This window comes from Pinus tabuliformis, chromosome 4_2 (assembly GCF_031772625.1).
Source record: "Pinus tabuliformis cultivar Carrire ecotype Pingquan chromosome 4_2, CPIR1, whole genome shotgun sequence".
In the NCBI taxonomy this organism is placed as follows: Eukaryota; Viridiplantae; Streptophyta; class Pinopsida; order Pinales; family Pinaceae; genus Pinus; species Pinus tabuliformis.
The window spans coordinates 475905207-475923187 of NC_142304.1; the positions used below are offsets into that span (position 1 = coordinate 475905207).

General features: G+C 37.9%; 2 protein-coding genes across 2 annotated transcripts; both read right to left on the reverse strand.

The window, feature by feature from the left end:
- Positions 1-13532: 13532 nt before the first annotated feature.
- On the reverse strand, positions 13533-13871 carry LOC149170011 (uncharacterized). Its single transcript, XM_089425419.1, has one exon. It carries the CDS (start codon positions 13869-13871, stop codon positions 13533-13535), a length of 339 nt encoding a protein of 112 aa, XP_089281545.1.
- A 3171-nt stretch (positions 13872-17042) lies between these two features.
- LOC149170012 (uncharacterized) lies at positions 17043-17381 on the reverse strand. The gene has a single exon (XM_089425420.1). It carries the CDS (start codon positions 17379-17381, stop codon positions 17043-17045), a length of 339 nt encoding a protein of 112 aa, XP_089281546.1.
- Positions 17382-17981: the final 600 nt, after the last annotated feature.

Here is a 17981-nt window from a genome sequence, read left to right on the forward strand (position 1 = left end):
TGTCCATGCAATAGGGAATCCTAAGTTTTGCAGAGCATATTCAAGGATGAGTTTGATCAACCCATGATGGGCTAGTTTTTGATGTTTTCCCTCTTGCACTTTGATGCTCATGTCTATCATGGATTGTAGAAGAAAATAGGGTATACTCAATCTGTTATGAGGAGGTGTGTTCTCTCCAAATCTCAGTTCTTGGAGGATTCTAAAGTGGTATCCATACACTACACTGTATCTCCCTTCACATGAAATATATTTGATGAGGTGGTAACTGACTTCATTCCAAGGGTATGGAATGCTCTCCCTTCCAACTCCATTTTCTTCTTCTATTGGCTCTTCTCCTTCCAAAAAGAAGTTTTTCTTTGCAAGGGTGTTGTTACCCTTGTCTTCTTTTCTCCATGGTAACCCTAGGGGGAGTGTAGTGATTATACTTATAACCTCAGGGGTAATTTCTAATGATAAACCCTTCACCACAGTAGTGGAACTGGTTCTAGTGAGGGGTATGACTGAGAGGGAAAATTCTATGGCCACATCATCATCGTATCCTCTCATCCTCTCAAAGAACCCCATCCATTGATGCCTTGTGAAAATTTCCACCACAGTAGGATGTTAGTGGATCCTTGTTGTGTTTTTGGGTTCTCTCTTGTTGAAACCTCCTATCATCTTTTCCTAGTAATTCTAGAGGCTTGTTTGAATACAGTTCAAGACTTATGGTAGGTGAGGAAGTTTTGGAATTTGACATTTAGTGACATGCAATACATTTTTTTTTATCCTGAGATGCACTGCAAATTCCTAAACGGATTGAGGATTTATTTTTTAAAATGGAAAATATGGAAGGTATGGCTCCTACCTCACTTTTCTACATTCTGGTGAGGATAACCCTTGATTTGACCTCCCTTAGTGCCCACTGATAGCTTTGTAGGATAATTCCTCTATATCCTATAGGCTTCCTATATGTTTCCTGCTTGATGTAGATGCTGACTATTTCTTGTAGGTGTTATTTCAAGAATGCGGAGAGAAACCTCTTTGTTTGATGAATCCTCGAAGTTGCCTTCGCTTTCTTCGTATGGGAATCAATCTTTTATTTCTATTTATGGATGATTGTGTGGGGTGGTGTGCTGGCTGGACAAGTACAAGCACCTCCTTTTAGACCATTGGTCCCACTATTAGTCCATCATTTCACCTTACCTCGTAATCATATTCCACTGCTATCCTCCGTAACTTAACCATTTTTGGATTTATTCCCTTTTCCCTTTGATTTGACTTTTTCCATGTGTGGAGTGGTCTAACTCTTTTCTTCTCGTTGACTAGCAGAAGGTGGCCAAGTTAACTGGCCACCTTTACTTATAAAATCAACTCTCGCATTATTCCTATAGTTTTGATCATATCATACTTATGAGAGAGAATGAGTAAGATGACATCACTTTGGGTAAATTTATTCGTTGATGATGCATGTTAGAGAGTGGTGCCTCTTTGTTGTGCTTTTCAATCTGCATATTTTCATTGTTTATTGCCTCTTTTGATGATTTGTTCATTTTGATGTGCAGGTGTTGGACCTTGTTGTTGGTGATATTCTTACTATTGCTACACTCTGGAGGAGCTTCCTCGTCCTTGTAGTCCCTGTGCTGAAGATGGATGCAGTCTCTGTGGTTTCTTTTGTGGGATAGGATGCTACAGGATTTCCTACAAGATGTCTATAGGATGTCCTGTAGTTGCCTCTCCCTTAAACTTTCACATTTTCCTCAGCTCTGAAGTACAATGGGTGTTGAAATGAGTGGAGAAGGGTGGTATGGAATGGTAGGTGAGGGATTTTTCCTTGGGTTGGGCCCTAACCCAAGATCTTCAGCCCTCTGATTCAAATCAGTGGTGGATCAAAGGAATGCTCATTTTCATTAACATATCAAAAAATACATAACAGTGTTTTGTCACAATCCTTCAACTCAAAAGTGCTTAGCTATTTTGCATAAAAAATATAAATACTAATGAGGCTCTAGGCCTCTTTATTTATACAACTGAAGTTCCCAACAATTTCCTTAAACCTAAGGAGGCTTAGCTCCCAATATTAAGATTAACTAGTTCTTAACTATCACTAACTCAGCTGCCAATGATCCTCATGACTCGGCTACCTACAACTACAAGATGGTGTGATTTGATTGAGGGATCTTCGAGTGAGTGAGGATTTAATGAGGGAGATCCATCTCCTATAATCTCTCCTTCTTCTCTCATTCAAGTTCCTGCACCTTAATTAGCCATAATTTTCTCCCAAAAACCTACAATCAATGCACATTAGACCACTAGACATAACATCTTACTTTTAGTCATCTCATTAAGCAAATATAATTAAAACATGTAAAGGATTATGAGAATATTTCATTTTAGTAAGCTTGGAGGTGTATTAAGGTCCTGTTGATGCCCCGAAAATCGTTGTATCAACATTGGGGGATAACCACCCAGTCTGGACCTTAATACAGCTCCTTTTCTGTTTGGGATGGTGGCTCCGACTGGATATAATGGGATCAGTTTCCCAATAATGAATAAAAGGGGATGGATGAGTGATTGGTTTTCTAATAAATGATAATGACTGGATGACTTAATCTAACAGTGAAAACATAAATGACTATTCTATCCCGGGAGGCTTCTATTCTTTTAAGTGCAATGCTTGATGATCTCTGTTCATCGATAGGCATATAGATGACTCTACACAATAAACATAGACATTCATTCACTTAATGATTGCTTTGTTCAAATAGTTGAACAAAGTGATTAACAAAACATTGTTACACTTATCCTTTTATATTACCGATACATGTATGATAAAAGAAAAGCATGCTGTAAACATCCAATAGTGGAAATTATAAAGAATGTTGTTAAAAACACACGCATATATCCGATAATAGCAAGAGCGATCAAACAACAATTCACATAAAAAGAATGAACTCAGACATAGATAGTAGTACCATATGAGCTGCAAATCATTCCCAACATCAATCGCTATTTGAATTCCTTCTTCCGACTCAGAAATACTTTTAAATAAAGGCAGTAGTGCACATCCACATAAAAGCTTCGTTATCAAAATTGGAATAATTGGCCTAGTCTTTATAAAAAATATGCCTGAAGTACAGTAGTGCAACTTCAGGTTTAAGTCATATACAAAAACTTACGACCCTTTCCAATGCATTGAAAGGGTCTATAAATACTTGATTAAAACTAACTAACTATGAAATTAAAATGCTACTTAATTGGTACAACTTGATTTGCAGTATCTTCCTCATAGCTATCTGGCAGCCGGCAGCATGATTCATCACTTTGACTGTTTGCCTTTCGACCTAAGTTGGCATATTGCTAGCATTGGTTCCACTTCTAGAGGGCAGCTGAGATGAGAATTGAGTTGAGCAGCGTAGGTGGCATCTTGTATATCGGGAATGATACACCCGATTGCATCTGTTAGGCACTTGAGGGCGGCTCTCTAGCTGTATGGTTTTACTAGGAACAACCAATAGGTGTCCCAAGTCAAACTGTTAATACCTGCGATCAATCTCCCATTCTTTTCCAGCTCTTGATAACATGACTGCTCCAATTTTTTAGCCGATAGTAATTTACCTGGGGTACATTGAGAGATCATGTTAGATAAGTAGAGAGTATCATTAATAAATTCAGCCAAATTACTTGTGGTTAATTTGCATCTGGAAACTGCTCTCTCTGCCTTCATTAACTGGGACTGCCATTCCATAAATAGGATCTCTTTATGGGATTCTAAGATTTTTGGAAAATTAGCTGTCGTTCCTCATCAGTGTCCTGCCAATCAAGAAAATTGGTCAAGGTCTCATCAACCTACTCCAAGTCTGTTCTAGCATCAACTGATTTATCAATTATTGATGTTGTTATGTCACATAGGGGTTCTGATTGAGCGATTTTCTGACATAGTAGTCTTATTTGTGTTACCAATGCTTTGTTAATCTGTAGTTCTTCTGCTCTAAAATCGACAGGCTGTGGAAGATTCTTGGACTTTTCTATTTGGCCTGATAATTGAGCAATTTGCTCATCTTTTGACTTTACCATCTGTTCATTCACTGCTTTCAATTTTTCCAACGCTTCCGACAACTCTTTCTGCTTTTGAATTGCACTTGAATCAATCCTTTGTTTCTTTTCCTGCAATTGTTTATTCAATTGATTGTTTATTTGTTGTTGCGTAGACAACTGTTGTTCGAGTTTTTCTGCTTTCTGTTGTGCCTCCGATAACTGTGCTTGTAGTGAGGCGATTGCTTGGTCCTTTTCTCTTAATAGATTAGTCACTTCTGATGCCTTGTCCATGGTGGGCGCCGAATAGGCTCCAGCATATTGGGACAATTTTGTTAGGTCATCAGAAGGATCAAACTCCTCTTTCCAAACCACATTGGCTGTCACTGTTTGTTCAGGGAATAGGGAAGGTTGATCAATCCTTCTCCTTTTCCGCTGTCGCTTTACTACAGCCCTGTGCTTTGGGTTGTAAAATACATCCAATGGAGGTATATCCTCCACTTGCAAAATGATCTGATCCGAAGGATCTTTGGGAATTATCTCTATTTCTGTAGAAGGGGGTAGGCCGCTGGTTCCACTTGGAACCTCTTTTGATGTTGTATCCTGTGTATCAGCCGCATTGGATGTATCGGCTTCCTTTTAGCTTTCAAGATTGCTTATAATTGAATCGAATTGCTACCATTCATGGAGCAACTTCAGGTCAATCTGGGCATCGACATTCACGTTCGTGCTGCTCTTTCCTCTGTACTTCCTCCTGCTCTTTCCTTTGCACTTCCTCCTACTCTTTCCTCTGCACTTCCTCCTGCTCTTTTGTTTAGATTCCTCCAGCAATTTCTGATGTAGCAGGAGGTTCATTGGTAAGTCATTGTTCAGGCTCGCTTGATTGTGTCATCGGGGCCGTTGCTAACAAATCTAGAGGCAGAGTTTGCAACCTCTGTTCTCTAAGTCTGTTAAATTCAACTAACCCATCGTCGTGATATCTCATTCTGACTAGCGTTTGAAACTGAAATAACAACTCGACCGAGGAGAACAGGTCATCAAACTCATCATCTTTATGTTCAAATTTAGTGAGTTTTGCCTGTTCAAGTGCATTGTAGGCAACTTTGTTTGGATGAAATCGCCTGTTAGGAAGAGTGGCGAGATTCAGTATATTAATCTTATCTGCTTCTTTCTTTGCATGTTTATAGTCATGCAGAGCATAAACACCACACCTTAGAGGAAAAGGAGGCCAAACCTGCTTCTTTTTATTCCTTAGACTCTGTGTAACTACTTCAGATGTAAGCTGATATTCTATCTCTCAGGCCAACAGTTTGTCGGGTGTATATAAGGGAAGGACATGAGGCTTGGCATGGCTGCTGAAAACTCTTACATAGGTGAATTTTTCTTCTCTGAACCATCTCCCTATGGCTGTCAAGTCAATCTCTGCTTGTGAGGAAATCTTAGGAGCAGGTTTGTCAAAAATGGCATAGTGAATGGGTAGCATAAATCCATTGCAAACTTGATATAGGTGGTGTTTATAGTGGGCTTTCCACAACTTTTGGTGGTATATATAAATGGGCATGGGGTCTTGTGGAGTCCATCTCCACCCCAGCACAGGAAATTCGGAATTAAAACAGAGGGTATCCAAGATGTAGGCACTATAGTAAAATGAGGGAATGAACCTTTTAGTAACACGGGATTTGTTTCTGAATTCAAGAACAGTTGTTGCTAACTTATCAGACAGTATATTCCCCCAATCCATTATTTCACTATTTCATGCTACTTCCATTAAAGGTACCATCTCTATAGTGAATTTTGAGGAATCATGTAACCCCCAAATCCTACACATCATTACCCTGGCATAACAATAAGGAGAACACAAGGAATGGACAGAGTACTTACCCGAAGACTCATGCTTGTGTTTCGCTGGGTTTTGCCTCCAATCCCGTATAGGTTCTGATTCAATGTCATTTTCATTTCTGAACCTCTCCAGAAATGCTTTGTTGTACTTCTTCTCCAGCGCAGGCAAATGGTACATTTGCCTCAAATCATCGGGTTGAAACGAGCCAAACACTCTCCCGCCGATGGTGCAAAATGTTCTGTTTGTAATTGGGATTTCTTCAATTGCCCATCTTACCACATCTGTATATGGGAGAATTTTCTCTTGGGCTACTATTCGATGAAGGTAAGAGTCGGCTAAATCCTTTAGAGTAGCATCGGACTTCTGGGTCGAGTCTGTTGTGGCTTGTACTGTTGTTACCTGAGGCTCTTCAGCCTCAATCAAATTATAGATGCTCGGCCAAGTAGTTTTACCGAGTCCTAGACATGTGGTGTCCAAGATCAGTCCCTTTTTGCTTGGTCCCGGATCGGCAATGTGTTGTCCTGATACTGCGGAAGCTGAAGCTATTCCAGTTTTCTTAGATTTCTTCCCCATTTGGCTTGAATTTGCTGCTTCGGAGGAGCTCTGCACAGGAGATAAAATGAACGTAATACGAAGAATTAGTGGCACAAACCAAATACGAACAAGATTTATTAATCAATGAATAATGGAGGATTAACTTAAGGTGGTCGCGGATACAATCTCTGAAGAGATTTCAGCCTTACTGTTTCATTAAATGGCCGTTTAAACCTGTCAATCTTTTAAATGCTCATCATATCGTTTATTGGCCGAATAATTCATTTAAGCGTGGCTTTGATGTTTTGGCGGTTGAGCGCAAGTGAATCACTATCGGGAAGAGAAAGGCCTTTAATACTAATTAACCATAATATATCCCGGGTTATCAATCCTTTTTGAAATCTGTGCCTAGCTTTATCGCAATCGGCGATCGAGGGAATGCTTAAGTTGTTATATTGGTGTCCTTTCGGAATCCCCGATCGCCAATAGCGATATTGCCAATTCGCATCGGGAGTTTTTAAACGAGGGCTTTAGATGCATGCATGCGACATTCCCCGATCGCCGATAGCGATATCGCATCGGAGCAAAGAGAGGGGCCTTTTGTTATGATCGCTTGCCTTCCCGATATCCGATAGTCATTTGTGCATTGTCACATCGGGGAAAACCAATGGGTCTTATGTCATGCATCCTTTGTTATTGCAATATGCGATCTTGCAATCGCTTTATCGCAATATTAAAGGATTATTCATTTTTTATTATAAGACCGATTATGTGATTTATCAAAAAGGTTTATAATGTTTTATTTCTTTTCAGACCTTTTGAATAATGATAAGTTGATAGTAATTTAATCTAAAAGGGACCCATTTCATATTATAGTTTTGAAAATAAAAAATTTATGAAATGGGGGGGTTGTTGTACAGCACAACAATTGGTGATTCGCTGGGAGAAATAGTTATCTCTGAGAAATATTGAAATACTTAAACTTTCTTTAAATAGGAATCTTATCAAAGAGGAAAATTCTAATATAACTAGGTATATATATACATTCCGAATAAAATAAAAGCCATTTTTGCTAATTTCTTCTCTTCTTAAAATTAGATACATTCTAAGTTTTAAATTTTCCTCTATTGGTTGATAATGATAAAACAGAAAACCTTTCCAACTCAGCCTTTTTAATTGACTCCTTTGTCATAGGTAGAGCCTCTGCTGCCAGCAAACGTTCATAGTTTTGACAAGGATACCTTTTAACCATTTTATTGTCCATTATCCCATCCATTTGAGAGTATGATTAAAAGAATGAATTCAAAACATGCTTTCATATTTTGCATCTCTTTTTGCTTTTCTACTATTTTGTAAGATAAAAATCCATTGTCCTGGTTTGGTGGCTAGCTGTTTGACAATGCCATTCACTGGTAGTAATCTAACCGAATAAGTTGGCTCGTGATGAGACCCCTTGTCTTATGATTCTAAGCCATTACCTTGTTTTGGTATGCAGTGTTGGTAATGTCGGTTAAACTATTTCCTGATGATAATGGTAAGAAGGCTTGTAATAAGACCCCTTATCTTTTATATCAAATATTTTAGAATTACACTCTGAGTAATCATAAATTTTGATGAATGGGATGGACAATTTTCTCCTTAAGAGTGAATGGATGACAGGGTAAGAGTTGAAGATGCTGTAGTTGAATTAATTTCTGTTTTGATATTGATAACCTTTTTGTGACCAATTTGAAAACCATAAAATGATTTACAATACTTCTAAATCTTGAGAAGATTTCACAAAAATTTAAATGGGGTTTCAGATTGTGAATATACCTAATTTCCTAGAAATTGTCCCTTTTGTTTAAGGCTTCTATTATTTAAAAGTAAATATCAAAACTACTTTCTTTGAGAAACTTTCAATACAGCAAAGTTCAATGGAAGATACCTTACAACTTTATTTCCTAATGGTCCTACAAACTACAATTTCTACTGAACTAAAAAGGGAGAAGGGGTTACCTCCTCAATTGAATAATTTCTTTAAGATGAGGCCATTAATAGGAAGAGAATCTCTCTTACCTGATAAATCTTGTAATATGAATGTTGAATGGCCTATATTCTCGCAGATCTGAAATGGTCCAAGCCACATCTTTTGGAACTTGGTGTGTTTTCCTTTATCCTCATGGGCTTTGTCCCATTTCAAAACTAGATCACCAACTTGCAACTGTTTTTAACTGGATGAAGCTAAATCAAAAGATGACTTGATAATTTGCTGATGTTTTGCATGCGTAATTTTGGCCTTTTCTCTTTCTTTCTCTAATTTTAAGATTTGATCATTTCTAAGTTGAATAGAAGAAGAGGGGCTTTCTTCAATAAACTGAACTAGGGCTAGAGAAGGAAGGACAAGATTCATTGGTAGCACTGCTTCTTTCCCATATACAATATTGAATGGAGAAGAACCTATGGAAGCCTTCTGCGTTATCCTATCAGCCCATAGTGCGAATATTAAAGATTTGTGCCAGTTTTTATGATTCTGTTCGATAGTTCGCTTAATAATTTTAACTAGATTTTTATTGGTAGATTCTGCTAAACCATTACCCTGGGGATAGTAATTTGCAGAATATTTCAATTTAAACCCTCTTTTAATAGCGAACTCAAACATAGCATTTCCAGAAAAATAAGATGCATTATCGAAAATAAGAGCATTTGGGACACCAAACCTGGTAATGATGAATTGTTCTATGAATTCCATAATTGCCTCAGAATTTTTTGTCTTTAAAGGAATCGCTTCAACCCACTTAGTAAAATAATCAGTGGCAGTAAGGATATACTTATGATGTTTGGATGAATGTGGAGTGATTTCTCCAATGATTTCGAATCCCCATTGCTCAAATGGTTGTTCAACGTTGACTGGTTGCAAAGGGAAAGCTGGCTTTCTTTGTCTTCCACTGGAAGTTTGACAACTTCGACATTTCCTTACATATTCATGAGCATCTTTGAACAGGGTGGGCCAATAGTATCCAGCATGAATGATTTTGTGGGTTGTTGTATCAGCTCTAAAATGTCCTCCCGCTGGTCCATCATGTAGTTCCTGCAAAACCTTTTGTGCTTCAGGTTTTTCTAGGCATCTTAATAAAACTGAATCATAATTTTGCCTAAAAAGTACATCATCAATAATTGTGAAGTTTTTTGCTTTTAATCTAATGGCCCTTTTGTTTTTATAAGACAGGTTAGGAGGTGCATATCCATTTTTCAAATAAAAGATCAAGTCTGCATATTGTGATTCAGAATCAGTAATATTTATCTGGTTGATTTCTTCGATGTGTTCTGTATCACCTGGTTGTTGAATGTTGGATGCTCCTGCTAATAACATGCAAAAACCTTGGCCTCTAACAATATTTGCTGGCTTGATTTCCAAGTCATATTCTTGAAGTGTTGTAGCCCAGTTTTCCCTTTTTTCACCTAATTCCCTTTGGATTAGTAATTGCCTTACTGCAGGAAAAGGAACTATAACTTTTGTATGGGCTTTTAAAAGGAAGGGTATGTAATATTTGACAGCTTTATACAAAGCAAAGGCTTGTTTTTCTACTTCGGAATAATTCAGTTCAGCACCCTGCAGGTTTGAACTATAAAATGAAATCGGTGCTTCCAAGTTGTGATCATTAATCTGAGTGAGTACTGCTGCATAAGATGAATCAGATGCGATAGTATACAATGTGAAATGATTAGAAAAATTAGGAGTATTTAAAGTGGGGGCATTTATTATTGATTGTTTGATTGAATCAAATGCTTCCTTTTTTGCTGATCCCCATCTAAACACTGAATTTTTCTTAATCATAGTTTGTAGTGGTAAAATGATGTGAGAAAACTCCGGAACAAATCTCTTGACAAAATTAATTTGGCCTAAAAATGACTGCATGGATTTTTTATTATGAGGAAAAGGAATTTCAGAGATTTCTTTAATCCTATCTGGATCAATATAAATACCATCTTTGGAAACAATAAAGCCCAAGAGCTTTCCTTGATTAAGAGCGAAGAAGGATTTTTTGGGATTGAGTGAAATACCATACCTTCTGCAACGTTCAATGATTTGATTTAAATCATGCAAATGATTGGATCTCTTCTTAGAAAATACAGTAATATCATCTAAGTAGACAACTACTGTTTTGTTGATCAATCCTTTGAAAGCTATATCCATTGCTCTTTGAAACGTGGCTCCTGCATTAATAAGTCCAAAAGGAATTTTCTTATAAGCATAAGTTCCCCATTTCGTTCTGAAGGTAGTTTTGAGTCTATCATTAGGATGGACCAACACTTGGTTATATCCTGAAAAACCATCTAAAAAGGACATTAACTCAGAGTCTGCTACTGAATGGAGTATCTGCTCCATAGTAGGTAATGGGAAATTATCTTTTTGGCTTGCCTTATTCAGATTTCTGAAATCTATACAAATCCTAATGTCACCATTTTTCTTCCTAACAAGCACCATATTGGAGACCCAGTTTGACAGCCGAACGGGAAAAATAATCTTAGCTTTTAAGAGTTTATTGAGTTCTGATTTTATTTGACTGTCTAAGTTCGGATGTATTTTCCTCAACTTTTGTTGAACTGGTTTTTGTTCGGAAAGCATTGGAATGGTATGTTGGATGATAGATGCATCATATGTTTTTAAATCGTCATATTTCCAAGCGAAGACATGTTTATTTTTTCTTAATAATCTAATGAATGCTATCTTTTCTTCCATAGAAAGTCCTAATCCCAAATTAATGTTTTGAGGATTCTGCTCAGTGCCAAGATTTATCAATTCAAATCTTAAGGTGGAACTTTGGAGCTTTGTATTGGTCACTGGTTTAAACCTGTCTTTAATATCGTAAAGATCCTCAAGCTTAACCACAGGCTTTAGAATTGAGTTTTCCTCGTGCTTTTCTTTCATCTGAAGATCACGCTTGCTTTCCCCAATGATCTGATCATCGTAGGACTTTTCGAAAGTCAAACATTGTAAGATGTCTTCCTCGTGATTGAACACTCGCAAATTAGTGACATTGTCAGGAATTGATGGTCTAAAAAGTAACTCTACTGAAAATCTATCTGGGCTATAATCTTCAGAAGGTAGGAGTTTGGAAGCAACATTGGCTAGCAAGTCAGCTGCTGAATTTTGAGACCTAGGGATGGAAGAAATATTGAATGCTAAAAATTGAGAGGTGAGTTCTGTTAGCGCTCGAATCTACCTCAGGCTGAGGAAGGCAAAACTCAAGGCAACATCAAACCAAGCTCAGCCTCGTAGCTAGCCCTACGAGGACAGGAGAGGGCTCTCTTCGGGTCTATCTCGACAACAGGTCTTCAAAGGGGCTGAGATGACTCAAAATTAATACTAATTTTAGGCTAGTAAATAGATATGAATGAGGTTTTTAATAAATGATGAGGTTTTCTGGACTGTATAGGATCAAGAACAGCGTGAGTAGGGAATTTAAATGAAACATGCAGAGTATTACATAAGGCAAGATAGGCAAAAGTTTAAACATTCAATTTGAATTTATATGGAATGTGAAAAATGTTTGAGAATGCTGAAAAGGGCATGAATTCATGAATCCTTTTCAGACGAAGGAAAACATAGAACTTGAATACTTTCCCAAGGCAGAGCAGCAAGCTGAATTCTTCCCTTCACACTTAAAAGTATTCAACATGCAATGATTATGAATGAAACAATAAACATAACAAGAAACATATGAAAACAGAGAAAAACATAATGCTAAGTTGTTACCACAGGGATCTTATGACATAGAGCTGCAAACTTTCAATTAAATCTCTGTCAACTGTACAATAAAACTCTGTATTTCTCCTCCACGCACCTCTCAGAACTCTCCCCCCTACAAATCATTTGCAATACATTAAATATAACTTAGAGATGTGATAACTGATCGATGAAAAATAGAACACTGTTACATCAATCATCACAAAAATAGGAAAAGTATGCTTTAAAAGGAGTAGCGTTACATTTGTTTGTTAATAACTAATGGAGAGGCAGCAGTTGTAACTGAGGACCCTTTAAATTTGTAACTGAAGACCAAAATAGACAGTACGCTCTGTTGTGGCAGATATCTCCATTTAAATTTAAACTTTTCGCCTTTAACTGCCACTTGTTTTTCCTTTATTTTCTAACTTATTAATAAAATGCTATTTGAATAAAAACTAATTTTAATAAAAATAGTTTTTAAACTAAAATGATGACAATTGTTCCTATTTGTTGCAGCGACACGCGCAAGCTAAACATCTGAAGGAGAATGGTGCATTCATTTTTTGTAGATATGGCGGCAGAACTTTTGACTGGGAAGGCATTCATTCAATCACTACCTGTAGACCAGGAAACCATTAGATCTATACCTTGGGCTTCACTACATCCATAGATTCACATCTACCTGCAGATTTAATCTTCATCAAAATCCCAATTAGAAACAAACTCTCCTTCCTTAATTTCCCCTTCTCTGCATAATATAATTTTTTGGCACCCTTTGTATATTCTATCTTGATGAAAAGCTTCAGATTTTCGGTAGATTCTTTACAAAAATGCCTTAATTTATGACGTGACACAGGATTTCCAGGACCAATTGTCAGATGTTTTTCCAATATACTTCGCAGGCCCGCATGTTCATCAACCCCATGGTCAACAAAGATCACATCTATTGAATGAAACTGCAACTCAATTGTCCAGTAAATGCATTTCCGCCTTTTGTTTCTTCTGTCAGATGTGTTGCAAGCTGATAGTGGCGTTTTGGTATAAAACTGGACGCAATGGAAAAAATTCTGGGTCTGAGACTGTATGGGTAGCGTGAGTACCCAACGCGTAGCGCACACTATGTGCGTAGCGCCTGTGGTTTTTAACACTAGCTGGCGAGGCCCAGTGCGTAGTGCGCACTATGTGGGTAGCACACCTTATATGGGTAGCACACCCCTATCCTTCTGATTCACAAAAATTCAGGGAATTAGCAATCGAATTAAGCTCAGGGGATTTGGAGAGGGGTCATACTTTCCATGACGTCATATCCATTGCGTGATTGACTTTTCTAGTGAACAGATAAAGTTTCTAAAGCACTAAAAAATGCCATTAATAACTAACTCGGAATCCAGCCGAGAAGAAGCCCCCCAAACAGTATATACAAATTGTAAATTATCAAGGTTTGTTGAGAGACTCAATCAGATTAACATCTTTCACGGCGTCGGATATCCTATCCAGCAATTTCTCGATAGCTTTCTGATCGGAATCTACCAGCGTACACGGCAGCGATGGACTGGCAGTTTTGACCATCGAATTCTTCATATATTCCTTCTCGATTTCATTGGCAAAGCAAGTAATTGTCTCTGAACAGTACTCCACGGCATTTTTACTAACACTTGGCTTGTATTTCAGCAGCTTCGCATACGCATCCAAAGAATGGAACATGTAATCGTAGACATTTGACATTTTGAGGTCATTCACAATAAAATCTCTCCCTGCCTTTCCAATTTCCATTGCCTCTTTGGTGTGTTTATTGCCCCAATCAACAGCAAATTCTATGGACTCGCACAAGAATTAAAATGACTCTTTTCTGGACCACAGTAACATCAGTGAATGCGCATAACAAGGAATGAACTTTGGAGAATTTGACTGCAGCGCGCTGACAAGACGGAGTCTAACATTGGCTCCAATGGGGATGGCAGCTGCCGCTTTTTGGAGGTGCCAAGAACCGCAGAGCTTTGGGAGATCAGACAGTGCCTCTATCCATTGGGCAAGGGAGTCATTATTGCGAAGAAACGACACGATTAATTTATTCACTGGAAACTGACTGAAATGATTGAAAAACTGACTCGACAAACTTCAAACTAAACTGTAATGAAACTGGAACAAAATGTTGCCTTTTGGCTGCTTATTTATTTACAAAATTTACCCTACTTTGCTGCAAAAATAATAGATCAGGTAATACTGAAATGCCAGATCAACCATTCCAGTAAATCTGAGAAGAATGCTGCTTGAGAGTGCTTCAACCACATCACAGATGTAATTGCTGGCAGCCCTATATGCACATAATGAGTCTGATCACGTAAAAGACAGTTTGATTTGTCAGTCAAACTGAAAAACATTTCCATGTACATCGCAATAGTATCACGAAAGCGAGACTCCGTTTGCTGCCCCAACTCTGCAATACATACATCCAGCTGTACACTGTCAATACAAACATCTGTAGGCAACTCTATTGTTTCTTGTTTTGAAGGAGGGAGTGTTTCCAAGAACTTTTTGGGATCTCGGAATTCATATGATTGGATCTGATCATTTAAACACTGAATCTCCTTCTCAATTCTTTCAACAATTAACTCACAGAAACCAGTTTTAGCTTCAAGAGGGAACTTTGGAGATTTCAAACATTGAAACATAACAATGAAAAAATCTTCATTAATTTCAAAATTTGCGAACTTATTTCTTACTTCTTTTACAACTTCACACAGGGCAGGGTTTGCCACATACCCTACCATTGTATAAATGGATCAGTGAGCACTGAAATGTCTGGATCGAGTTGTAGTCGCCAAGTGAATGTTTCAGCCTTCATATGTGTCTCACTACTGTCCACCATCAGCATCAGATCTGCAGCTTGATTTCATGTACTGGGGCAAGACAATCTTCAAGTCGAATGTCCCATCAACAGCAAACCATCTTCCCCAGTATGGTCGCCACTATGTTAGCGCTCGAATCTGCCTCAGGCCGAGGAAGGAAAAACTCAAGGCAACATCAAACCAAGCTCAACCTCGTAGCTAGCCCTACGAGGACAGGAGAGGGCTCTCTCTGGGTCTATCTCGGCAACAAGTCTTCAAAGGGGCTGAGATGACTCAAAATTAATACTGATTTTAGGCTAGTAAAGAGATATGAATGAGGTTTTTAATAAATGACGGGGTTTTCTGGATTATATAGGATCAAGAACAGCGTGAGAAGGGAATTTAAATGAAAGATGCAGAGCATTACATAAGGCAAGATAGGCAAAAGTTTAAAAATTCAATTTGAATTTATATGGAATGTGAAAAATGTTTGAGAATGCTGAAAAGGGCATGAATTCATGAATCCTTTTCAGATGGAGGAAAACATAGAACTTGAATACTTTCCCAAGGCAGAGCAGCAAGCTGAATTCTTCCCTTCACACTTAAAAGTATTCAATAGGCAATGATTATGAATGAAACAATAAATAGAACAAGAAACAAATGAAAACAGAGAAAAACGTAATGCTAAGTTGTTACCACTGGGATCTTATGACACAGAGCTGCAAACTTTCAATTAAACCTCTATCAACTGTATAATAAAACTCTGTATTTCTCCTCCACGCACCTCTCAGAACTCTCCCCCCAACAAATCATTTGCAATACATTAAATATAACTTAGAGATGTGATAACTGATCGATGAAAAATAGAACACTGTTACATCAATCATCACAAAAATAGGAAAAGTCTACTTTAAAAGGAGTAGCGTTACATTTGTTTGTTAATAACTAATAGAGAGGCGGCAGCTGTAGCTGAAGACCCTTTAAATTTGTAACTGAAGACCAAAATAGACAGTACACTCTGTTGTGGCAGATATCTCCATTTAAATTTAAACTTTTTGCCTTTAACTGCCACTTGTTTTTCCTTTATTTTCGAACTTATTAATAAAATGATATTTGAATAAAAACTAATTTTAATAAAAATAGTTTTTAAACTAAAATGACGACAACTGCGCCTATTTTTTGCAGTGACACGCGCAAGCTAAACATCTGAAGGAGAATGGTGCATTCATTTGCTGTAGATATGGCGGCAAAACTTTTGACTGGGAAGGCATTCGTTCAATCACTACCTGTAAACCAGGAAACCATTAGATCTATACCTTGGGCTTCACTGCATCCATAGATTCACATCTATCTGCAGATGTAATCTTCATCAAAATCCCAATTAGAAACAAACTCTCCTTCCTCAGTTTCCCCTTCTCTGCATAATATAATTTTTTGGCACCCTTTGTATATTCTATCTTGATGAAAAGCTTCAGATTTTCGGTAGATTCTTTACAAAAATGCCTTAATTTATGATGTGACACAGGATTTCCAGGACCAATTGTCAGATGTTTTTCCAATATACTCCGCAGGCCCGCATGTTCATCAACCCCATGGTCAACAAAGATCACATCTGTTGAATGAAACTGCAACTCAACTGTCCAATAAATGGATTTCCGCCTTTTGTTTCTTCTGTTAGATGTGTTGCAAGCTGATAGTGGCATTTTGGTATAAAGCCGGATGCAATGGCAAAAATTTTGGGTCTGAGACTGTATGGGTAGCGTGCGTACCCAACGCGTAGCACACACTATGTGTGTAGTGCCTATGGTTTTTAACACTAGCTGGTGAGGCCCAGTGCGTAGCGCGCACTATGTGGGTAGCACACCTTATATGGGTAGCGCGCCGCTATCCTTCTGATTCATGAAAATGATTCACAAAAATTCAGGGAATTAGCAATCGAATTAAGCTCAGGGGATTTGGAGAAGGGTCATACTTTCCATGACGTCACATCCATTGCGTGATTGACTTTTCCAATGAACAGAGAAAGTTTCTAAAGCACTAACAAATGCCATTAATAACTAACTCGACATCCATCCAGGAAGAAGCCCCCCAAACAATATATACAAATTGTAAATTATCAAGGTTTGTTGAGAGACTCAATTAGATTAACATCTTTCACGACGTCGGATATCCTATCCAGCAATTTCTCGATAGCTTTCTGATCGGAATCTACCAGCGTACACGGCAGCGATGGACTGGCAGTTTTGACCATCGACTTCTTCATATATTCCTTCTCGATTTCATTGGCAAAGCAAGTAATTGTCTCTGAACAGTACTCCACGGCATTTTTACTAAAACTTGGCTTGTATTTCAGCAGCTTCGCATACGCATCCAAAGAATGGAACATGTAATCGTAGACATTTGACATTTTGAGGTCATTTACAATAAAATCCCTCCCTGCCTTTCCAATTTCCATTGCCTCTTTGGTGTGTTTATTGCCCCAATCAATAGCAAATTCTATGGACTCGCACAAGAATTAAAATGACTCTTTTCTGGACCACAGTAACATCAGTGACTGCACATAACAAGGAATGAACCTTGGAGAATTTGACTACAACGCGCTAACAAGACGAAGTCTAACAAGTTCTTGTACCAGCGACTAATAATGTTTGAGGTGGCTAGAAAGACAATGAATCGTGTTTCTCAGCTGTTTAATAATAATTTCTGAATCACCAAACACTTTCAAATATTGAACCTTGAGGCCAATCGCTTTGTATAGTCCTTGGACTAAGGCTTCGTACTCAGTTGTATTATTCGTACATTCAAACTCCAACCTACAGGACAGCATCATTTTTTCTCCCTGAGGGCTAACCAAAATACATCCTACTCCCGAGCCTTCGCTAGACTTAGACCCATCAAAGTATAGTGACCAAAATAAATAATTATCAACAATTTTATTTACAGTTTCCTCAGTATTGTTAAAACATCTTGACCTATCTGTTTGTGAATAATTTTCGATCTAAGATGTAAAATTGTTTACTGAGAAAGGAGATGGTTGGGCTGTGAAGTTGCCAAA

What these genes read in the sequence shown, in the direction of transcription:
- LOC149170011 (XM_089425419.1), bottom strand. Translation starts at nt 13,871, where the DNA reads ATGGAAATTGGAAAGGCAGGGAGAGATTTTATTGTGAATGACCTCAAA.
- LOC149170012 (XM_089425420.1), bottom strand. Translation starts at nt 17,381, where the DNA reads ATGGAAATTGGAAAGGCAGGGAGGGATTTTATTGTAAATGACCTCAAA.